Here is an 18,335-nt window from a genome sequence, read left to right as displayed (position 1 = left end):
CTAGAAAATTTAGTTAAATTCAGGAAAAAAAAAAATAGTTACTTTAATTGCAATAAAGAGAGAAATTTATTCACTATCAAAGTTTGGTTGTCTATTTTATTGTTTATGATATATGATAATTAATTGGCAAAAACAAAAAAAAAATATGAACACTTTAAAAATATAAATAAAATAAATAAATATAGAATTAGTCGTAAAAATTAAATAAATATAAAAGAAGAAAAAAAAATATTGCATGCAAAAATTTAAATAAATTCAAAAAATACCTAAATAAAAAATAAATAATGGTGACATTTATTTAAATAAAATAATTAAATGCAGAATAAGAGAAAATGTTAAAAAAAAAACAAGAAAAATAAATCAAAAAGGTATATAAAAAAAAATATTATTTGTTGTTTTAATGTGTTTCTGGGTCACTAACGGTAATAAATTTCCCTTTTTTGAATTTTGCTCATTAATTTTATTCTATGGCCTATTCTCATATCCCGAGTTTTCATACGGGCTTGTTTTTTTTTGAAACATAAATAATTTGTAAATAATTGAACATTTATAGTTTTATGTCAAATTTGGTATTTTTTTCGTCATAAATAATTGATTCAAAATAATTTTGACCAATATTCTTTCAGTTTTTTGATGTTCTAAATAGAATTATTACATTTTTTATATAAATTATTAATTTTTACAATTTTTCTAACTTTAATTTTTAAAAATTTCATTTTTTTAAACTTTATTAAAATTATTTAATTATTTTAATTAAATTTTATTAAAAATAACTAATTAATAACTTAAGCCATTTTTTAAAACTTATCAAAATGTATCAATTTTTTTAAATCAAAAAAAAAAAAACTTTATTAAATTTATTTAATTATTTTAATTAACTTTTATTAAAAATAACTATCTTTTTTTTATCAAAATGCAGCTTTTTGCATAAATATTAAAATAATTCATCAAAATAATTAATTAATTTTTTATTAATTTAATTATTTCATTAATTATTTTTTTTAAGTTTTTAGATATAATTATTAAATTCAAAATATTTTTGGCTTGTTTTAAAGCAGAAAATTTATAAAAAGTAAATTTTGAAAAATTTCCGAAAAAAATTCTTCAAAAAAAAACAAGCCCATCTATGTGCGACATTTGTTTACAATTTTAATCAACTTTCATAATCTACGAAATTTTGACTCTCTTCACGAAGTTTTAAACAGATAATCTTTCTGTGCAGCTGTTGTTAATTAACAATTTTCAGGACTTTAACCTTTACAGTTTTAACATCGGAAAATTTAAAATCGTGAAAAATCGTTGATGATTCATCAAAAATTTCAATATTTAAATGCACAAAGAGAAAGAATTTCTTCTACATAAAAATTTATCAAAGTTTGCTGCGTCATAATATAACTTCGTCGTCAAGTGTAACGATTTCTCCGAAAAAAAATGCGCAATTAATGCATTTGCAAATTTTTACTCCCACAACACGAAGAGAATGTCACAAAATTCGTTGATTTTTCTTCTTTTTTCGTCATTTTTGAGCGTTTTGTGTGACGAAAGACCTTTGCTGCTTGTCATCTCTTTCGATGGCTTCAGTCCAAAGTATCTGGAACGAGGTTTGACGCCACATTTAAAGAAACTGCAAGAAGCTGGAACTCGAGCGCCGTTCTTGCGAAATGTATTCCCCACAAAAACGTTCCCGAATCATCATTCCATCGCGACGGGATTGTATCCGGCGGAACATGGAGTGCTTGCTGCTGAAGTCTACGACCTCGAACTCGGTAAATTAACGTACGGACCGGATTTGTATGGATATAATCGCTTTGTGGCACCGATTTGGGCATGGAATGAAATGTCAAATGGGAAAAGTGGCTGTATGATGTGGCCTGGATCAGATTTCAGCTACGGATTGAAAGATGTTAATTGTAGTTATACGGAAAAAATGAATGTAACGCACCCGGGACCATGGGAAGAGAGACTTGAAAAATCTGTGGAGTGGTTTAAGTAAGAAAATTTCTTATTTTATTTGAATTTTTGGTAATTTTTGTTATTTTTTTAGCTCTGGAGCGAATCTTGTGATGCTTTACATCGAAGAACCCGATCACAATGGACACATTTACGGCGTAGATGATGCTCAAAACGAAATTTTACGAAAATTGGACAATTTTACGTCACTTTTGGAAGAAAAACTGAAATCTGCGAAATTATGGGAGAAGATGAACGTCATAATTTTATCAGATCACGGCATGATCGATACAAAACCTGCAAATTTTATCAATATTACCAAATATCTTCCGTCGCACAAGGAGGAAATTTACGGAAATTCGCCCGTATTGCAAATTAGTCCCACAACAGCGAGTATTGATGACATCTATAATCGTCTTTTGAACGCTTCAAAGCTGGAAAATTACACTTTTAAGGTTTATCGCAATTCTGACTTACCGGAACGTTGGAATTATCGCAATGAGCGACGATCTGGTCCTATAACGGTAGTTGCGGAGCCCGGATTTGCCTTTAAACATGACATGACGCCAGCTGTCGAGTACTATCAGAAGACATACAACTTAACAGTGACCAACGAGACAACTTTTGGCATTCACGGTTACGATAATTCCTTCCGTGAAATGAATTCCTTGTTTTTAGCTTGGGGTCCAGCTATTAAAAAGTCTCATGTTGTCGCTCCCTTTGACACAGTCGACTTGTTTCATCTCTTTTGCGAAATCCTAAAGATAAAACCACCCGAAATCAGTGGAAATCGCGACAACATTCTCGATGTTTTGAACAACGGCAACCAAAATGCAGCGATTTCAGGCTTCTTAATTGCTATTGCTGGCATTTGTGTGTCATTTTGCTTGGTAGCAGCCGCTTTTGCAGTATTAGTTGTCGTTCGAAGGAGACGCGAGGCACAAATGGTACCGGAATTCATCTATGACGAACCCGAGCACATGGAAGAGCAAAAACTGCTGGAAATTGGCATTGGATCGGAAAAATTCGATAGTGAGGCATGACATCAAGCTGATGGTACTCGAGCAGGTACCAGCAACACGACGAATCAAGTGAGTGAGACAAAAGTTAGTTTTATTAACTCTTGAATGACGAAAGTACACGTCAGGATTTAAGTCAATTAAAAATTCAAAGCAATCTTGCCCAATTAATTCTCTAATGTAAAAAAAAATTGACAAAAAATTATGGTGATATTAATTTAAATAAATATTAAACCGTACTCAATTTATGATAAACAAAAAATATTTAGGAAGCACAATCAATATCATTTCTAATCCCCAAGACAGAAAATTGATAATAAAAATTAATAATTGAAGTACAAACCTCAATATAATAAAAAGAAGACAACAACACGTAGGTTAATAGCAAAATTTTATAAAAATAATAGTAAATTATTACATTTTATATTTAAAACTCAAATAATCGAAAAATAACGACAAAATCTCTTTTTGCTCAAATATGACTAAAATTACTTCATTGGTAGCGATCGAAATAATATCAAATCAAAAACAATTTTTTCTGATGCACCATAAATTTAGATGAAAATATTTCTGTATTTTGTATTAAAAATTAAGATTTCAAAAGTTAAGATTAATTGATCCTATTATTTTCTTTTTTTCATTAAATAATCTGTAAAATTATTTATTTATAAAAAATAATTTAAATTATTTTTAATACAATAAACCTTTCCTATTAAAATTGAATTAATATTTAATGAAAATTTACTGTAAAAATATTATTTAAAAATCGAATGAATATTTCTAATAAAAATATATATTTAACAAAAAAAAATGTTCTATTTTTCTACAAAAAAAATCTTCAGTTTTTGAAATATACCTAAATATAATAATTTTTCTTTTTTTTTATTAATTTTAGTTTTTAAACCTTTAACTTGCCCCGTAAGTATTAAAAATATTATAAATTTTATAAAAAATTCAAAACTTTCAAGAATTAAAAAAAAATAATATTTTGTAAGATTAAATAAGTATCTAAAAAAAATTTTTTTTCTCAAAAAATATATTTTTTAAATTCTAGCTTAACATATTTTTAAGCAATTGGATATTATTTAATTAAAAATTTAATATATTTTAAATTTTAATTAAATTTAATTAAATTTTAATTAAATTATATTATAATATTTTGTAAATATATATTTAATATTTATTTTAAAATTGAATATATTTAAAATATCATATATTTTTATAATTACTATTTAATTTAATTTTTTAAAATTATTGAAGTTTTTTTTTTTTAATTTAATTAAAAATTTATTCTTTTTTATTATTTTAAAATAAATCATGCAATAAAAAAACGTTTTAAATGTTTCATAATATTCTTCACATTTTTATAAGGTCTCACCTGAGACGTCTATTTATGTAATTTTCATTTCGATTATGAGAATTTTTATTACGCCAACTGAAGAAAAAATATATTTTTATTCACGCTTTTCTTGAACGGACTGTTTATTTTGTTCTTAAGCCCACATACTTAGAATTTCTTTGTAAAATAATTCTTTAGAACTTTTTGTAGCTATTTCTATAAATATTTCTCGTTTTTCATTCATAACAAGTCGTGCCTCAATTTTTAAAAAGAAACCTGATAAATTAATAAGTTCTGAAAACGTTACAGGCAGTAAGCAAAAAATATTCTTAAGATGTTGTAACATTTTTTTTCATTGTTATTTAATTTAATCAATTAACATTCCAAACATACCAGTTTATTCCCTTTTTTCATCCCGTTTGTCTTTCTCTTCATCATCTCATCCAAATATTTGCTTTGGTTTTTTATTTCAAATTGATTTTTAATTCTACCCTGCGTCTTCCTCGCTCATCTCTCTACGTAGCCAACAACGGACGAAGACAATCAATCGCCCTAAAGACTCGCTCCAACCCAATATTTATTCTGTCATCAATGACTAACAACAAAACAAAACGCATTATTTGTCAAAATCAGGAACACCTCAAGGTACAGCAAAATTTGTGTCAATATTGGATGATGATGAAATTGAATTATTTGCTTTAAAATCTTCGTTCCGCTCGGCAATTTGTTTAAAAAGGACACAAATTTGTCAATCTACATGGCATGGGAACAAAAGAAATTACAATAAAATTAGCTCGAGTTGCCTTCAAGATGTTGCCAAGGACTTCATTAAAATACCAGCAGAGCACAGTTCAGTTCATAAACCAATAAATCCTAATATTTTAATGCAGTAAAACATCTGCTATAATGTTTATTTTCACTGTCTGGCATTAAAAGTTTTTTGTACTACCAACGACGACGACATTTTATGCACGGCAACACAGGGATCAAAACGGATTTGTCATCAGGAGAAATTAATCCGACGACATTATATTTTTTTGTGTATGTGGTGCCAGAAACGACAAAAACATGAGCTTAGTACCGTTTTTAGATTATCCTCCAATCATCTTGCTTTCTCCTTCTTTCCAACATTTTTTCATCCTTTTCTATAGTTATGCACGGAAAAAAAGTTTCGTTTCCAACTGAATAATCAAATCTCCTAAGATGTTAATAAATCAATCGATTTTCGTATTTTTTTCAGTGAGTTTTATAAAAATATTAGTAAACTAAACCCGTAGGTAATAAATCCGTTCATCCTACGTTACTTCTCAGTACATGACGAAATCACGTTAAAACACAAGAATTCAATGAAACGAGCAAACAGGAAAAGTTTAACCGAAAAATCGCTTCGAGCTGCATGCAAAACTTTTCCTGCATCGGAGCTCGGCGATATTTAATGCATGGCGGAAATGGAAATATATCGAAGAGGTAATGCGAACAATCGAATCAAGGAACCAATTCTATTGTATTAATCCATGAAAATTTAATAAATCCTTCTCTTTATTGCAGAATTATTATTTTGAGAAAATTTGCCGTGAAATTAACAAGGAAGAAATTTTACAACAAAAAAAAAATGGAGAACAATGACTGACCAACAAAAGATGAAAGTTTTTAAGGAGAGTTTAATAATGCAGTGTCTTGGCATACAATTTATCCATAACAAATCGGAACAATGGGTCAAACAAACAACCAGAAGCGTGTATAAATTACTTATTAAAAAAGATGTCGGTTGATGGAAATCTTGAATTGACCATTAAACAAGAAGAAAATCTCAAAGGACCACCAACTTAGTTGAATGTTTTAATAAAACTGACATGTCGTTGTTTGCTCACTTAATTAATCATTAATTGTTATTCCGACTTACATTGAAAACACAGACATAAGTTATTGTTGTCATATTTGTACAAGTTACTTATTACTCCCACCTAAAAACTCGTTCGTCAATGATGTCTCCCTTTTTTAATAGTAACAAAGAAATTTAAACAAAATGAAGAATTGTTGACTCGTCAAAAGAGAAAAATATGTAATCGCATTTATATTTAAAGTAAAGTTTGACTTAAAAATGTTTATTGAAAGAAAAATTGAAAAAAAATTAATTAAACTAAATTTAAGTTTTTTTTTATTTAATTTGAATATTTTTTAAAAACTTATAAACGCATTAGAAATATTTTTTAAATATTTAATGAAGTTTATTTACGAAAGAAACTTTTGTTTAAGTTTTTATAAAAATTTCATCTTTTAGTATGGACCAATATTAATTTTCTTTAGAAAATTTTTGTGTATTTTCGAAAAAAAAAATCATAAAAATTATTAAATTAAATTATATGTAAATTATTAGTCACCTTAAATTTAAGAAAAAAAATTTTTGCTGTGTTGAAAATGTTGAAAAATTTACTAAATTTATTTTTTAAAAAAATATTTTCATTATTTTTTTCAAAAATTAATAATTACTTTTATAAATATTTTCCGGAAATTCATCAAAATTTGCAAAAATTTATTCAAACAATTTATTTAAATTTTAATTTACTTATTAAAAGTATTTTAATTTAATTTACAATTTTAAAAATTGAAAATTAATAAATTTTTTACAAAAATTAAATTTTTAATTTTTATTTTTATTTTATTTTATTTTAAATTTTTTTTATCTTAAATAAATTTTTATTAATTTTTTAAATAATAATTTTTAAATAATTAATAAAATATTAAATATTAAGAATCATTAAACTAGGTACTATAAAAATTTATTAATTTAATTTAAAGTTTTTAATAATTTTTTTTTATTTTCAAATCTCAACTTATTTTTAAATATTAAAACAAACTGACAGACATTTCAAACGATTTTTTTCAATGAAAAATGCATTTTTATAAACATAGACAAACATAGGCGGAGAATTAATGTATTTACAATTTCATGATTTATTTTTTATCCGGTTAAAAATAAAAATCCCTCCATCACACGAATTAAACTAAAATGACGACATGTGATTTGATTGATATTTAATACTCGCGTGTGTGTCTTTATTTGTTCACCTAATGTCACTAAATTGTACGGAAGGGATCGAAGGTGTCACATTTCCATCACTTTATTCAAAGTATTTTTTCAGAATGGCGTAAATTATTTCCAAAGAACGGATTAAGTGCAGTCCGTTACGTTCATTAAGAAAATCCATTTAAAAGGACAAATTTGTAAGCCAAAGCCACACATTTGCTCTACAAATCTCATTTAACTTAAGGTCCTTATCCATTTATCTGTGCATCTCATCGACACTCTCTCTCTCTCTAGCAAAAAGGTAATTTTCTTGTCTTCTTATTCAATTAACTCATCATATCTCCCATTAATGATCTAAAATTGCACTTTTTTAAGTTGTTGTTTGTTCCTTACTTGAAAAAGAGGATTGACCACTCATGTACCTGCGCTACAGCGTTACTCTAATTCTCTTTTTGTCTCGAAAACCTTTTTACCTCTTTTTCTTTTCGGTTTTGAAGTGCATTCAGAAGCACATTTCACGATGAATGAAGTATTTTTTGTCTTTTGTTTCGTCATGATCCAAATTAGTTTTAATAGTCTTACATGAGCATTCGGCATAAATCCTGTTACAAAAGGCACTTTACTTAATTTTGCACTTTGTTTCGTTTTGGAAATTTTTAAATGTAAAAAAAATAAAGAAAATTTTTAAAATTTTATGAAAAATTTAGAATTTTTTATATTTTTGACATTTTTTTTAACCAATTTCGACAAATTTTTTATGTTTTGTGAATAATTTTAAATTTTTAAACAAGAAGTCAGAAAATTTGATTTTATTTACATATTTTTTTGTGATCAATAAAAATTTTTTTCAACAAAATTTTAAATTGTAAAATTATTAAAAGTTTAGGTTAAAAATGAACAATTTTTTTTAATTTTAATAATTTGTTTTTTTTTATTTTATTTTAAATTATTTTATTATTTATTATTTTAAATTTTAGGTTTTTAATTTTTATCTTTTTTTTTGTTTTGAATTTAATAAAAAAAAATTATTATTGTTGACCATATAATTAAACAAAATTTTTATTTTTTTAAAACAAATGTTTTTTTATTAAAATTTTTTTAAACATTTTTTCCTTACAGTACTTGGTAAAAATTTTTAAATTTAAACTAAATATTATATTTTTATTTTAAATTATTAGATAATAATTTTATTTTTTAAATTATTTTTTTATTTATTTAATTATTTTTTTTGATAATTTTAATAATTTTTTTGATTTTTTATTTATTAATTATTTTACAAATTTATTTTTTATTTAATCATTATTTTTATTAAATTTTATTAATTTTTTTATTTAATATTTAGAAATTAAAAGCTCAATTCACTTTTTACCGATTTGCCTCAACGAAAACTGAAAAACCGTATCCTCAGTCCAATCATCACGCGAACAACAATAATAAAAGTCGACTTTGTAATATTGCGTTGCTGCATTTGGATGCACACATTCGTTCTGTTTCAAGAACGCAACCTCGTCAAAACTGCGATACGGCTTAAAAACAAGTCTGCGATGCGTCTCACAACGATTGAAATGTAAACACAATCCCGCTTGACCGTCTGACGTACGACACTCGTAATTAATTAGCGATGATGCAGTTAATTGCGATAACAGCAACAACATTACTACTGTGCGATGTAACATTTTATGCAAATATTCTTTTTTGTAGTTGTTACGAGAATCGAGCAAAGAACATCTTCTTTTGAGAAATGATTGTAAGTGACTAACGTTCGATGTAAATCTTGGAAGAATTGGAATTTCCGCAATACTTATTTGAATAATTCGAGAGATTTGTGCTGCAACACACATCTATAAAAGTAATAAAAAATAATAAAAAGTTCGTTATCTCCATCGACAGCGTTCGTGGAATGTGAAACCAGTCTCTCGCAAACATTTGTCGTGATAACTGGTTTCAGTTCCATTAGAATTTTATTATTATTTTTGTCGTTTTTTGTGTAAAGAAATTCGAAAAACGATGCGATTTCTAATTTCTTTTCTGCTTTTTGCGAGTTTTTCGACGTTCGACGCTCAAATCACGGGCAGCAGTTGTTACACGTACTACAAAGAGTCCGGGCAATGTGTCAGCGTGAGAAAATGCAAAACAATCTGGAAATTAATTCTGGAAGCACCTCGTCCCTTACCGGAACGCCTCACAGAATACATCAGAAATAGCCAATGTGGTAATCCGCAGGATCAAAGCATTTGTTGTCGCCCGCAGGACATCGAAGGAAACGAACCAGTGAACCCACAGCCGAGCGTTAATCGAAATACAGGCTCTAACGGCATCTCGAATCATCGAAATTTACGACTTTTGGATCTGGTGAATTGTGGAAGTGCAACGGGCGATCGAATTTCGAATGGAAATCAAACGTCTCTCTTCGAATTTCCATGGAGTGCCCTCTTGGGATACGAAAACACCTTTGGCGACGTCGAATATCGATGCGGTGGAACACTAATAACGTCAAAAACAGTCCTTACTGCTGCCCATTGCATCCGAGATGGACATCAAAGTCGCTTGACAACTGTCCGATTGGGCGAATATGACACAAGTACACAGCAAGATTGTCAATCAAATGCTCGGGATAGCGTTTGTGCGCCGCCCGTGCAAGAAATTCCCATTCGTTCAACGCTTATCCATCCAGACTACGATAAAAATCGGTATTTAAACGATATTGCTTTGGTTCGACTTCAATATAGTGCCGATACTTCAGATTTCGCGGTGAAAACGATTTGTCTTCCAATTACGCAGCAACTTTTACGAAGTAACCCGCAGTCGTTTGTCGTAACGGGATGGGGAGCCACAGAACAAGGCAGAAAATCCGATGTTTTGTTGAAAGCAAAAGTTTCGTTGCATCCTCATGATCGATGTCAAGAAGCCATTAGTCGATTAAGTAAACGAGTTCAAATAACAGAAGCTCATTTATGTGCTGTAGGCGTAGGAAATAACGTCGATACTTGCTCCGGAGACTCTGGAGGCCCCATTCAAGTTGCCGCAAACTTCAATAACGATGTGCGGATCGTGCAATATGGCATCATTAGCTTCGGACCGAATTCCTGTGGCAATAGCGGAACATATCCCGGAGTCTACACGAATTTAAGACACTTTCTTACGTGGGTATTGGACAACATCTCGTAGGGAAATTTCCTGTTTTGAAACGAGAGATTACTCAAAATGAGTAAATATTGTGTGATGATGTGATAATGAGTCGTTGTTGAGTTAAAGGTCAAACAATTACGAGATGTACTTGGATTTCCCCTATCATTTAAGTGTAAAAAATAGAATTACAGAAATTATTGTAGAAAAAAAATATAAAAAAAAATATTTACAACGAATTACAAAAAAAAACTTTTTTTTTTCGACTTATAAATAAAAAATTCTTATCATATATTTTAATAAAAAAAAATAAACAAAAAAAAATTGCCATTTACGGTTGTAGGTTATCTAAAATCCATTTCATGTAGTGACGAACGTTGGCATACACTCCCGGTACACCTTCGTTCTCTCCGCAGCCGCTTGTGCCGAAGCTCGTTACTCCGAATTGAACGTATTTCGTGCCCGCAAGGGTTGCTGGATATTGTAATGGACCTCCTGAAATTTAAAATTTTAATGTTTTGTATTAAAATTTAATTCAAAAATTGATTTTTGTGAAATTCTTAGCGGTTTTGGCTAAATTTTCAAATACAAGGTTTTTAAATTTTAGTTTTCGAAATTAATTATTTCTATACAAACTTGGGTTTAACATTTTTTTTTTAAAAAGTTATTTATTTATTTTTTTTTTAATAAATTATAAAATAAAATAAAAAAATTAAAATAATAAAATAAATTAAAATTAAAATAAAAATTTTATTAAAAAAAAATAAACTAAATATTTAAATAATTATAATTAATTTATTTAATTAATTATTTTATTTTATTTTTTTGTGATTTAATTTTTTTAATTTTTTTTTTTCACAAAATTGAAAAAAAAAATTTAAATAAATTTTTAAAAAATTTTTTCAAGTAGTTTTTACCCAAATTCGTACTTAGAATTTTTTGTTTGATAAAATTTAAAAACTTAAACAGTTAAATTTAATTTAGAGATTTTATATTTACCTGAATCTCCTCCACAGGAATCAACTAATCCATCTCCTCCAGCACAAAATTGCCCTGGCGTCAATTTAATTTTCAACTGTTTTTCACAAACATCCGACTTGACAAATGGCAAATGAGCTTTCAGCAAGACATTTGATCGTCGAAGCGTTTCTGTCGTGCCCCAGCCCGTCACAGTTAACGTTTTCAATGGCAACGTCATGAGTTGTTGCGTCACTGGAAGACAAATTGGCGCAACGGCGAAATCGCTAAAGTCTGGTTCCGAAGCCAAACGAAGCAGAGCAATGTCATTTGCCCATCGCGGTTGATTGAAGCCCGGATGCGGAATAATTCGTTCGATGGGAATGTCCTGAACAGGCGGCGCACAAGTTTCCTCGCCATTTTCGACTTCACAATCGACATTTTTGTCGACGTCATATTCACCCAAACGAACCGAGACAAGTCTTGTGCCGCGACGAAGATTTGTGATGCAATGAGCAGCAGTGAGAACGTATCTAAAAATTAAAAAAAAATATTTTTTAAAGAACTTTCTTTGATTTTTAAAGTAATTCTCACCTTCGATTAATTAAACTTCCGCCACATTTGAAATCCTTTTCACCTGCTGTCGTGTATTGCAACAACGCCATCCACGGAAACTCAAACAATCTTGTTTTATTTCCAAAAGCAATCCGATCTGATGATATCGGACCACAAGTTTTCAAATCCAGCAACGATTTTTTCGGATGATTCACGATGTCGTCGTCTGAAACTGCCGGATTTGTTGCTACCAACGCTGGAACTTGTCCGCTCGTCGAAACGTCTTGATATCGGCAACAAACTTTTCGTAAGGCAGGATCGTCACAAACGCTGTCTTGCAGAAATTTTAGCACTCTGTCAGCCAGGGGACGCGGTGCCGATGTCACAATATTCCAAATTGTCGAACACTCGCGAATTTCGATGCATGTTCCGCGTTCATTAAAAGGCGTCATGCAATCGCCGTTCGACTGACTCGCGACATTTGTCGCAAATTGCAAGAAAATTACAACAAAAATTATTGAAAAAGTCATTTTTTCCATGGCAAATTTACGGAAATCAAAGAATCATAACCGCACGACAAATAAAAATTTCAAGTTTCTGTCTTGTTTTTATGATTTCTCGACAACGACTGATTGTCTCTCGCGTATGCGTGTGGAAATTTATACAATACCGGGTCATCTACTATTGCTTCAGCAGTTCATCGCGTTATCGTATTCTCGTTCACACAAATATTCTGTCAACACATACAAAGTCCGAGGATTTTATTATAAATAACAGCAGAAGAAGTTGTTTGTTTTGCTTCTCGGCGTTTTTTTTTTCAAGGGCTGATCAATAAATTTTTTGCAAAAACATTTTTTTTTATGAAATTCTTGTTCACAAAATTCACTTTTTCTTTTCTTTACGAAAAATATATTTTAATTAAAAATATTTTAATGTTATTCTTGAACGCAAAAAAAAAACTTAATTGAAATGCATCACAAGTTTTTAATCAAAAGTGAGGGAATTCCCAAGCAAAAAACTATTTTTATGTCTTGCTATCATCAAGTTTGTCTCTCAACTGCCTTTTGACTGAATCATGAACAAAAGAGAAGCAAAAAAAATATCAAAACAGAATGAAATAATGAATAAAAATAAACCTGTTAATGGTGTTAATGACGCGTTATGACGTAGTTGTCATAAAAAAATAATAACGAATTCATGAAAATCGTTATGAAAGGAAGCATGAATCTCGTGTAACAATGTCCCTCAACAGCCCTAAAAGTGTCAATATCTTCCAAACGAGCAGAGTTATCGCCGTGAAACAAAAATGGTCTTAAATGACCAAATTACCTATATAAATAATAACGAAACAAAAATCATCATCAAAATCGGGACGTCAAATAAAGGAAAACCTTCAAATTTTCATTTTTTCATTTTTACCATTTTATTTTTTCCTTTCATCACTTAAAATATGTATGCTCTTCCAACAGTGACAAAGTCTAAAAAGTGTCAATATTCCCGTTATATACTTAGATCAAAATCTTAATCGTAATAATAATTAAATAATTGATAATTCAATTAATAATTAAAAAAAAGAATGTGTATGAATGTGTGTGAAATGCAAATTTGTGTGATATCTCCCGTCTCTGCCGTTGTCTTCACTAGCCGGATGCTGTGGTCGTGGTAACAAAAATCATCATTGCGGGACAAATTTCAGTAAACAATAAAAAAAATCGCAACATCAAAAGAAAACAAACCTTTAATAAATTTTACTTTCAAGATTTTTCATTTTTAAAATGAAAAAAATTTGGAAAATCAATTTTTAGTTTTCGATTCGTCGGATAACTTCAAAATTTATTTGATGAAAAACTTCCAACTGGGGAAGTTTCACAAAATAAGCCAAATTTGAATTCAAATTCAAATTTGAAATTTCAAAGTCAAATTTGAAGAAGTTCTGCTTATATCTCAAAAGTATTCAACTTTTTCAAAATATTTTTAAATTCTTAAGTACTTCAAATTACCTTTCCAATGATAATATCTTAATGTCATCTTATGTAATAATAATTAAAAATTGAAAAAACAAAATTTGCCTTATGCGAACTTCAAATTCTTGAAAAAAGATGATATATACCATTAGAAAGTGTAATTTGAAGTACTTTAAGCAGTTTGTGAAAATATTTTGAAAAAGTTGAATACTTTTGAGCCGTCTCAGTTGAACTTTTCAAATTTGAATTTGGTTTCAAATTTGAAATTTAGATTTTCATGTTTAAAATTCAAAATATCAAATAAATTTTATGTTAACCGACAAATTCGAAATAAATTTACTAAAATTTTATTGTCCCAATCAATTCGAAATTTGCCCGTTTAAGTGATATTTCTAATTTTCTACGAGCAATAGCCATTGCATCAAACGGATGCAACTCCTTGTCAGCCCGGTTCTGGTGAGCAATAGCCATTGCATCAAACGTGCTTTGTGGTCCTAGCTGCACAAGCAATTTCAAACAGGTTCATGCTCCCTGAACATCGAGTTTTCACATTTCACCGGTTGTGTTCGAACAAAATGTGTTTGTTTAGACCTAATTCATGATTTTAGACGGTGTTGGGCTTTCCAGCTTAGTAATGGATTTCTATACTATACGTCTACAGTTATATATAAAAATTCTTATTATCTATTTTAAAAAATAAACAAAAAAATTGCCATTCACGGTTGTAGGTTATCTAAAATCCATTTCATGTAGTGACGAACGTCGGCATATACTCCCGGTACACCTTCGTTCTCTCCGCAGCCGCTTGTGCCGAAGCTCGTTACTCCAAATTGAACGTATTTATAGCCCGAAAGGAATGCGGGATATTGTAATGGACCTCCTGAAATTTAAAATTTTAATATTTTGTTTTAAAATTTTATTCATTAGTCGATTTTTGTGAAATTTTTAGCATTTTTAAGTAAATTTAAAAAAAAAATAATAATTAATTTCGAAAATAAAATAAGAAATAAATAATTTGAAATAAATTAATTTTTTTACAAAAAAATTGGTAACAATTATCAATAAAATTTAAAAAAAATTAAAAATGATTAATTAATTACTAAATAATATAATCAAATGAAATAATCAAATAATAAAAAACAAATTAAAATTTAATTTAAAAAAAATATTTTTTTAAAAAATTAATATTAAAATAATAATAAATTAATTATAATTATTATTTATTTAATCTTCTCTCGAATCTTCTATTTTTTTTAGACTTATTTTTTTTTTTGTTTGATAAAATTTAAAAACTTTTAAATTTAATTTAGAGATTTTATATTTACCTGAATCTCCTCCACAGGAATCAAGTAATCCATCGCCTCCTGCACAAAATTGACCCGGCGTCAATTTAATTTTCAACTGTTTTTCACAAACATCCGACTTGACAAATGGCAAATGAGCTTTCAGCAAGACATTTGATCGTCGAAGCGTTTCTGTCGTGCCCCAGCCCGTCACAATTAACGTTTTCAATGACAACGTCATGAGTTGTTGCGTCACTGGAAGACAAATTGGCGCAACGGCGAGATCGCTAAAGTCTGGTTCCGAAGCCAAACGAAGCAGAGCAATGTCATTTGCCCATCGCGGTTGATTGAAGCCCGGATGCGGAATAATTCGTTCGATGGGAATGTCCTGAACAGGCGGCGCACAAATTTCCTCGCCATCTGTGACTTCACAATCGACATTTTTGTTGACGTCATATTCACCCAAACGAACCGAGACAAGTCTTGTGCCGCGACGAAGATTTGTGATGCAATGAGCAGCAGTGAGAACGTATCTAAAATATAAAAAAAAATATTATTTAATAAATTTTCATGAATTTTTAATAAAATTCTTACCTTCGATTAATTAAACTTCCGCCACATTTAAAGTCTTTTTCACCCGCTGTCGTGTACTGCAGCAACGCCATCCACGGAAACTCATACAACCTCGTGGCCGAGGGGTTAATATTGTGAGTGTAAAGAGTTCAAAATATTACATTCGTTATTACATTCAAAATAAATTTAATAATAAATATTTTTTTATAAAATATCAAAAAAAAATCACTAAAAATTAAAAAAAATTGCTAAATTTTTTTTTTCATTTAAAAACTGAGAAAAATATTTTAAAAAATAATCAAACGTTAGGCGTCAATTAATGGCGTCGGCAGTTTTGGGTTCCATCAAATTTACGACGGATTTCGACGAGGGGGGGAGGGGGGTAAACAGAAATGTACGACGTCGTAAAAATATGCCATATTCACGATATAAATAATTTTCTTTTTGAATTATTTAAAATAAATTTTGAAGTATTTCAGGCTTTGTAATCTTTTTTTTCAAATTTTCATTAATTTGAGTTTTTTTTCAAATTTTTCACGAGCTTTCATTGAAATTTGAACTGGTACTAAAAATTTCCTTTTCAGTGAGGGGGGGGTCATGTTAAAAAACACGTCGTAAATTAGGGGGGTTGTTAAATTTCGACGGTTTACGATTATAGGGGGGGTGGGGGTCAAAAAATGCCCTATTTTTGCCGACGCCTTTAATGGATGACGCCTTAGGTAATTTTAAATTTATTTTAAATAAAAAAAAATATGTACCTAGTTTAAATAAAAATTAATTAACTATTAAAAAAAATTTAAATATTAAATTATTTAGAGAATACCATGAATTTTCAAGCTTTTTGTTGAAATATTTAATTAAATAAATTTTAAAATTTTTATTACATTCTTGTTTTACACTTTTACATTTTTTTACACTCACTTTACATTTGCATTACACTCATTATTACATTCAATGGAATCTATTACATTATTACACTCACAATATTAACCCCTCGCGCTTGGCATTTCCAAAAACAATCCGATCTGACCATATCGGACCACAATATTTCAAATCCAACAACGATTTTTTCGGATGATTCACGATATCGTCGTCTAAAACTGCTGGATTTGGTGCCACCAAAGCTGGAACTTGCCCGCTCGTCAAGACATCTTGGTATCGGCAACAAACTTTTCGTAAGGCTGGATCGTCACAAACGCTGTCTTGCAGAAATTTTAGCACTCTGTCAGCCAGGGGACGCGGTGCCGATGTCACAATATTCCAAATTGTCGAACACTCGCGAATTTCGATGCATGTTCCGCGTTCATTAAAAGGCGTCATGCAATCGCCGTTCGACTGACTCGCGACATTTGACGCAAATTGCAAGAAAATTACAACAAAAATTGTTGAAAAAGTCACTTTTTCCATGGCAAATTTACGGAAATTAAAGAATCATAACCGCACGACAAATACAAATTTCAAGTTTCTGTCTTGTTTTTATGATTTCTCGACAACGACTGATTGTTTCTCGCGTATGCGTGTGGAAATATATACAATAACGGGTCATCTACTGTTGCTTCAGCAGTTCATCGCCTTATCGTATTCTCGTTCACACAAATATTCTGTCAACACATACAAAGTCCGAGGATTTTATTATAAATAACAGCAGAAGAAGTTGTTTGTTTTGCTTCTCGGCGTTTTTTTTTTCAAGGGCTGATCAATAAATTTTTTGCAAAAACATTTTTTTTATGAAATTCTTGTTCACAAAATTCACTTTTTCTTTTCTTTACGAAAAATATATTTTAATTAAAAATATTTTAATGTTATTCTTGAACGCAAAAAAAAAACTTAATTGAAATGCATCACAAGTTTTTAATCAAAAGTGAGGGAATTCCCAAGCAAAAAACTATTTTTATGTCTTGCTATCATCAAGTTTGTCTCTTAACTGCCTTTTGACTGAATCATGAACAAAAGAGAAGCAAAAAAAATATCAAAACAGAATGAAATAATGAATAAAAATAAACCTGTTAATGGTGTTAATGACGCGTTATGACGTAGTTGTCATAAGAAATTAAAATAAAAAGAAAGACAGCTGAGAATATTGATAGTATAGTCGTGTTTGTTGAGTTTTTGTATGTTGTTGTGATAGTTTTTGTGTAAATGTATTGTAAATTTAGTATTAAAAGTAATTATTTATACTTTAGGCGAATAAATTTTATATTGCCATTTTTTATCCGATTTTTTATCCCCTTCCGATTTTGTCGAAAAAATTCAGGACGAAAAAAAATTAAATTAAAATCTCGAATATTTTTGACATTTTTGGGAATTTTTTTTAATAAAAATCATAAAGTGTAATTGAATATACCAAAGAATAAGTAAATTTGCAAGACGTTTTCTATTAAATACAGGTGAAAAAAGTTTTAAAGTCACGTGACCAAAATAATATTTTATTTTTTTCAAAAAATTCAATTTTGTAAGATTTTGTTTAATTTTTCTCTTATTTTGAAAAAGTAACTTTCAACATCCAAAAACGTTAAAATTAATTAAAAAATTAATTAATTA

The 18,335-nt window shown here is 29.1% G+C and overlaps 4 protein-coding genes across 5 annotated transcripts; 2 read left to right on the top strand and 2 right to left on the bottom strand.

The window, feature by feature from the left end:
- The first annotated feature begins 1,213 nt into the window (after nt 1–1,213).
- On the top strand, nt 1,214–3,338 carry LOC134828683 (bis(5'-adenosyl)-triphosphatase ENPP4-like). Its single transcript, XM_063841665.1, has 2 exons — nt 1,214–1,989; nt 2,045–3,338. Exons 1-2 carry the CDS (start codon nt 1,481–1,483, stop codon nt 2,991–2,993), a joined length of 1,458 nt encoding a protein of 485 aa, XP_063697735.1. The 5' UTR covers nt 1,214–1,480; the 3' UTR covers nt 2,994–3,338.
- Nucleotides 3,339–9,265: 5,927 nt separating this feature from the next.
- LOC134828688 (serine protease grass-like) lies at nt 9,266–10,734 on the top strand. The gene has a single exon (XM_063841672.1). It carries the CDS (start codon nt 9,344–9,346, stop codon nt 10,502–10,504), a length of 1,161 nt encoding a protein of 386 aa, XP_063697742.1. The 5' UTR covers nt 9,266–9,343; the 3' UTR covers nt 10,505–10,734.
- LOC134828689 (serine protease easter-like) lies at nt 10,725–12,762 on the bottom strand. The gene is made up of 3 exons (XM_063841673.1): nt 12,014–12,762; nt 11,462–11,952; nt 10,725–10,957 (listed from the first exon to the last, which is right to left on the bottom strand). The coding sequence occupies exons 1-3, from the start codon at nt 12,511–12,513 to the stop codon at nt 10,794–10,796; spliced, it is 1,155 nt and encodes a 384-aa protein (XP_063697743.1). The 5' UTR covers nt 12,514–12,762; the 3' UTR covers nt 10,725–10,793.
- A 1,755-nt stretch (nt 12,763–14,517) lies between these two features.
- Nucleotides 14,518–17,277, bottom strand: LOC134828686 (melanization protease 1-like). 2 transcript variants are annotated; one of them, XM_063841668.1, is made up of 5 exons: nt 16,777–17,277; nt 15,816–15,905; nt 15,264–15,754; nt 14,659–14,818; nt 14,518–14,593 (listed from the first exon to the last, which is right to left on the bottom strand). In XM_063841668.1, exons 1-5 carry the CDS (start codon nt 17,199–17,201, stop codon nt 14,581–14,583), a joined length of 1,179 nt encoding a protein of 392 aa, XP_063697738.1. In that variant the 5' UTR covers nt 17,202–17,277; the 3' UTR covers nt 14,518–14,580. The 2 variants fall into 2 exon arrangements, with proteins under 2 accessions (XP_063697738.1, XP_063697740.1); XM_063841670.1 differs by having other exon boundaries at nt 15,816–15,871; nt 16,944–17,277.
- Between the last annotated feature and the right edge of the window lie 1,058 nt (nt 17,278–18,335).

This window comes from Culicoides brevitarsis, chromosome 2 (assembly GCF_036172545.1).
Source record: "Culicoides brevitarsis isolate CSIRO-B50_1 chromosome 2, AGI_CSIRO_Cbre_v1, whole genome shotgun sequence".
Taxonomy (NCBI): Eukaryota; Metazoa; Arthropoda; class Insecta; order Diptera; family Ceratopogonidae; genus Culicoides; species Culicoides brevitarsis.
Note: the sequence above shows the minus strand (reverse complement) of the source record. Positions and strands in the feature narration are given on the sequence as shown.

Excerpts from the sequence above, each read along its gene's own strand:
- LOC134828689 (XM_063841673.1), bottom strand. The coding sequence starts at position 12,513 with ATGGAAAAAATGACTTTTTCAATAATTTTTGTTGTAATTTTCTTGCAA. Across the intron at positions 11,953-12,013 it reads GGAAGTTTAATTAATCGAAG|ATACGTTCTCACTGCTGCTC; the intron begins GTGAGAATTACT and ends TTTAATTTTTAG. Across the intron at positions 10,958-11,461 it reads TTCCTGTGGAGGAGATTCAG|GAGGTCCATTACAATATCCA; the intron begins GTAAATATAAAA and ends TTTAAATTTCAG.
- LOC134828688 (XM_063841672.1), top strand. The coding sequence starts at position 9,344 with ATGCGATTTCTAATTTCTTTTCTGCTTTTTGCGAGTTTTTCGACGTTC.
- LOC134828683 (XM_063841665.1), top strand. The coding sequence starts at position 1,481 with ATGTCACAAAATTCGTTGATTTTTCTTCTTTTTTCGTCATTTTTGAGC. Across the intron at positions 1,990-2,044 it reads AAATCTGTGGAGTGGTTTAA|CTCTGGAGCGAATCTTGTGA; the intron begins GTAAGAAAATTT and ends TTATTTTTTTAG.
- LOC134828686 (XM_063841668.1), bottom strand. The coding sequence starts at position 17,201 with ATGGAAAAAGTGACTTTTTCAACAATTTTTGTTGTAATTTTCTTGCAA. Across the intron at positions 15,906-16,776 it reads AAGCGCGAGGGGTTAATATT|GTTGTATGAGTTTCCGTGGA; the intron begins GTGAGTGTAATA and ends CTCGGCCACGAG. Across the intron at positions 15,755-15,815 it reads GGAAGTTTAATTAATCGAAG|ATACGTTCTCACTGCTGCTC; the intron begins GTAAGAATTTTA and ends TTTATATTTTAG.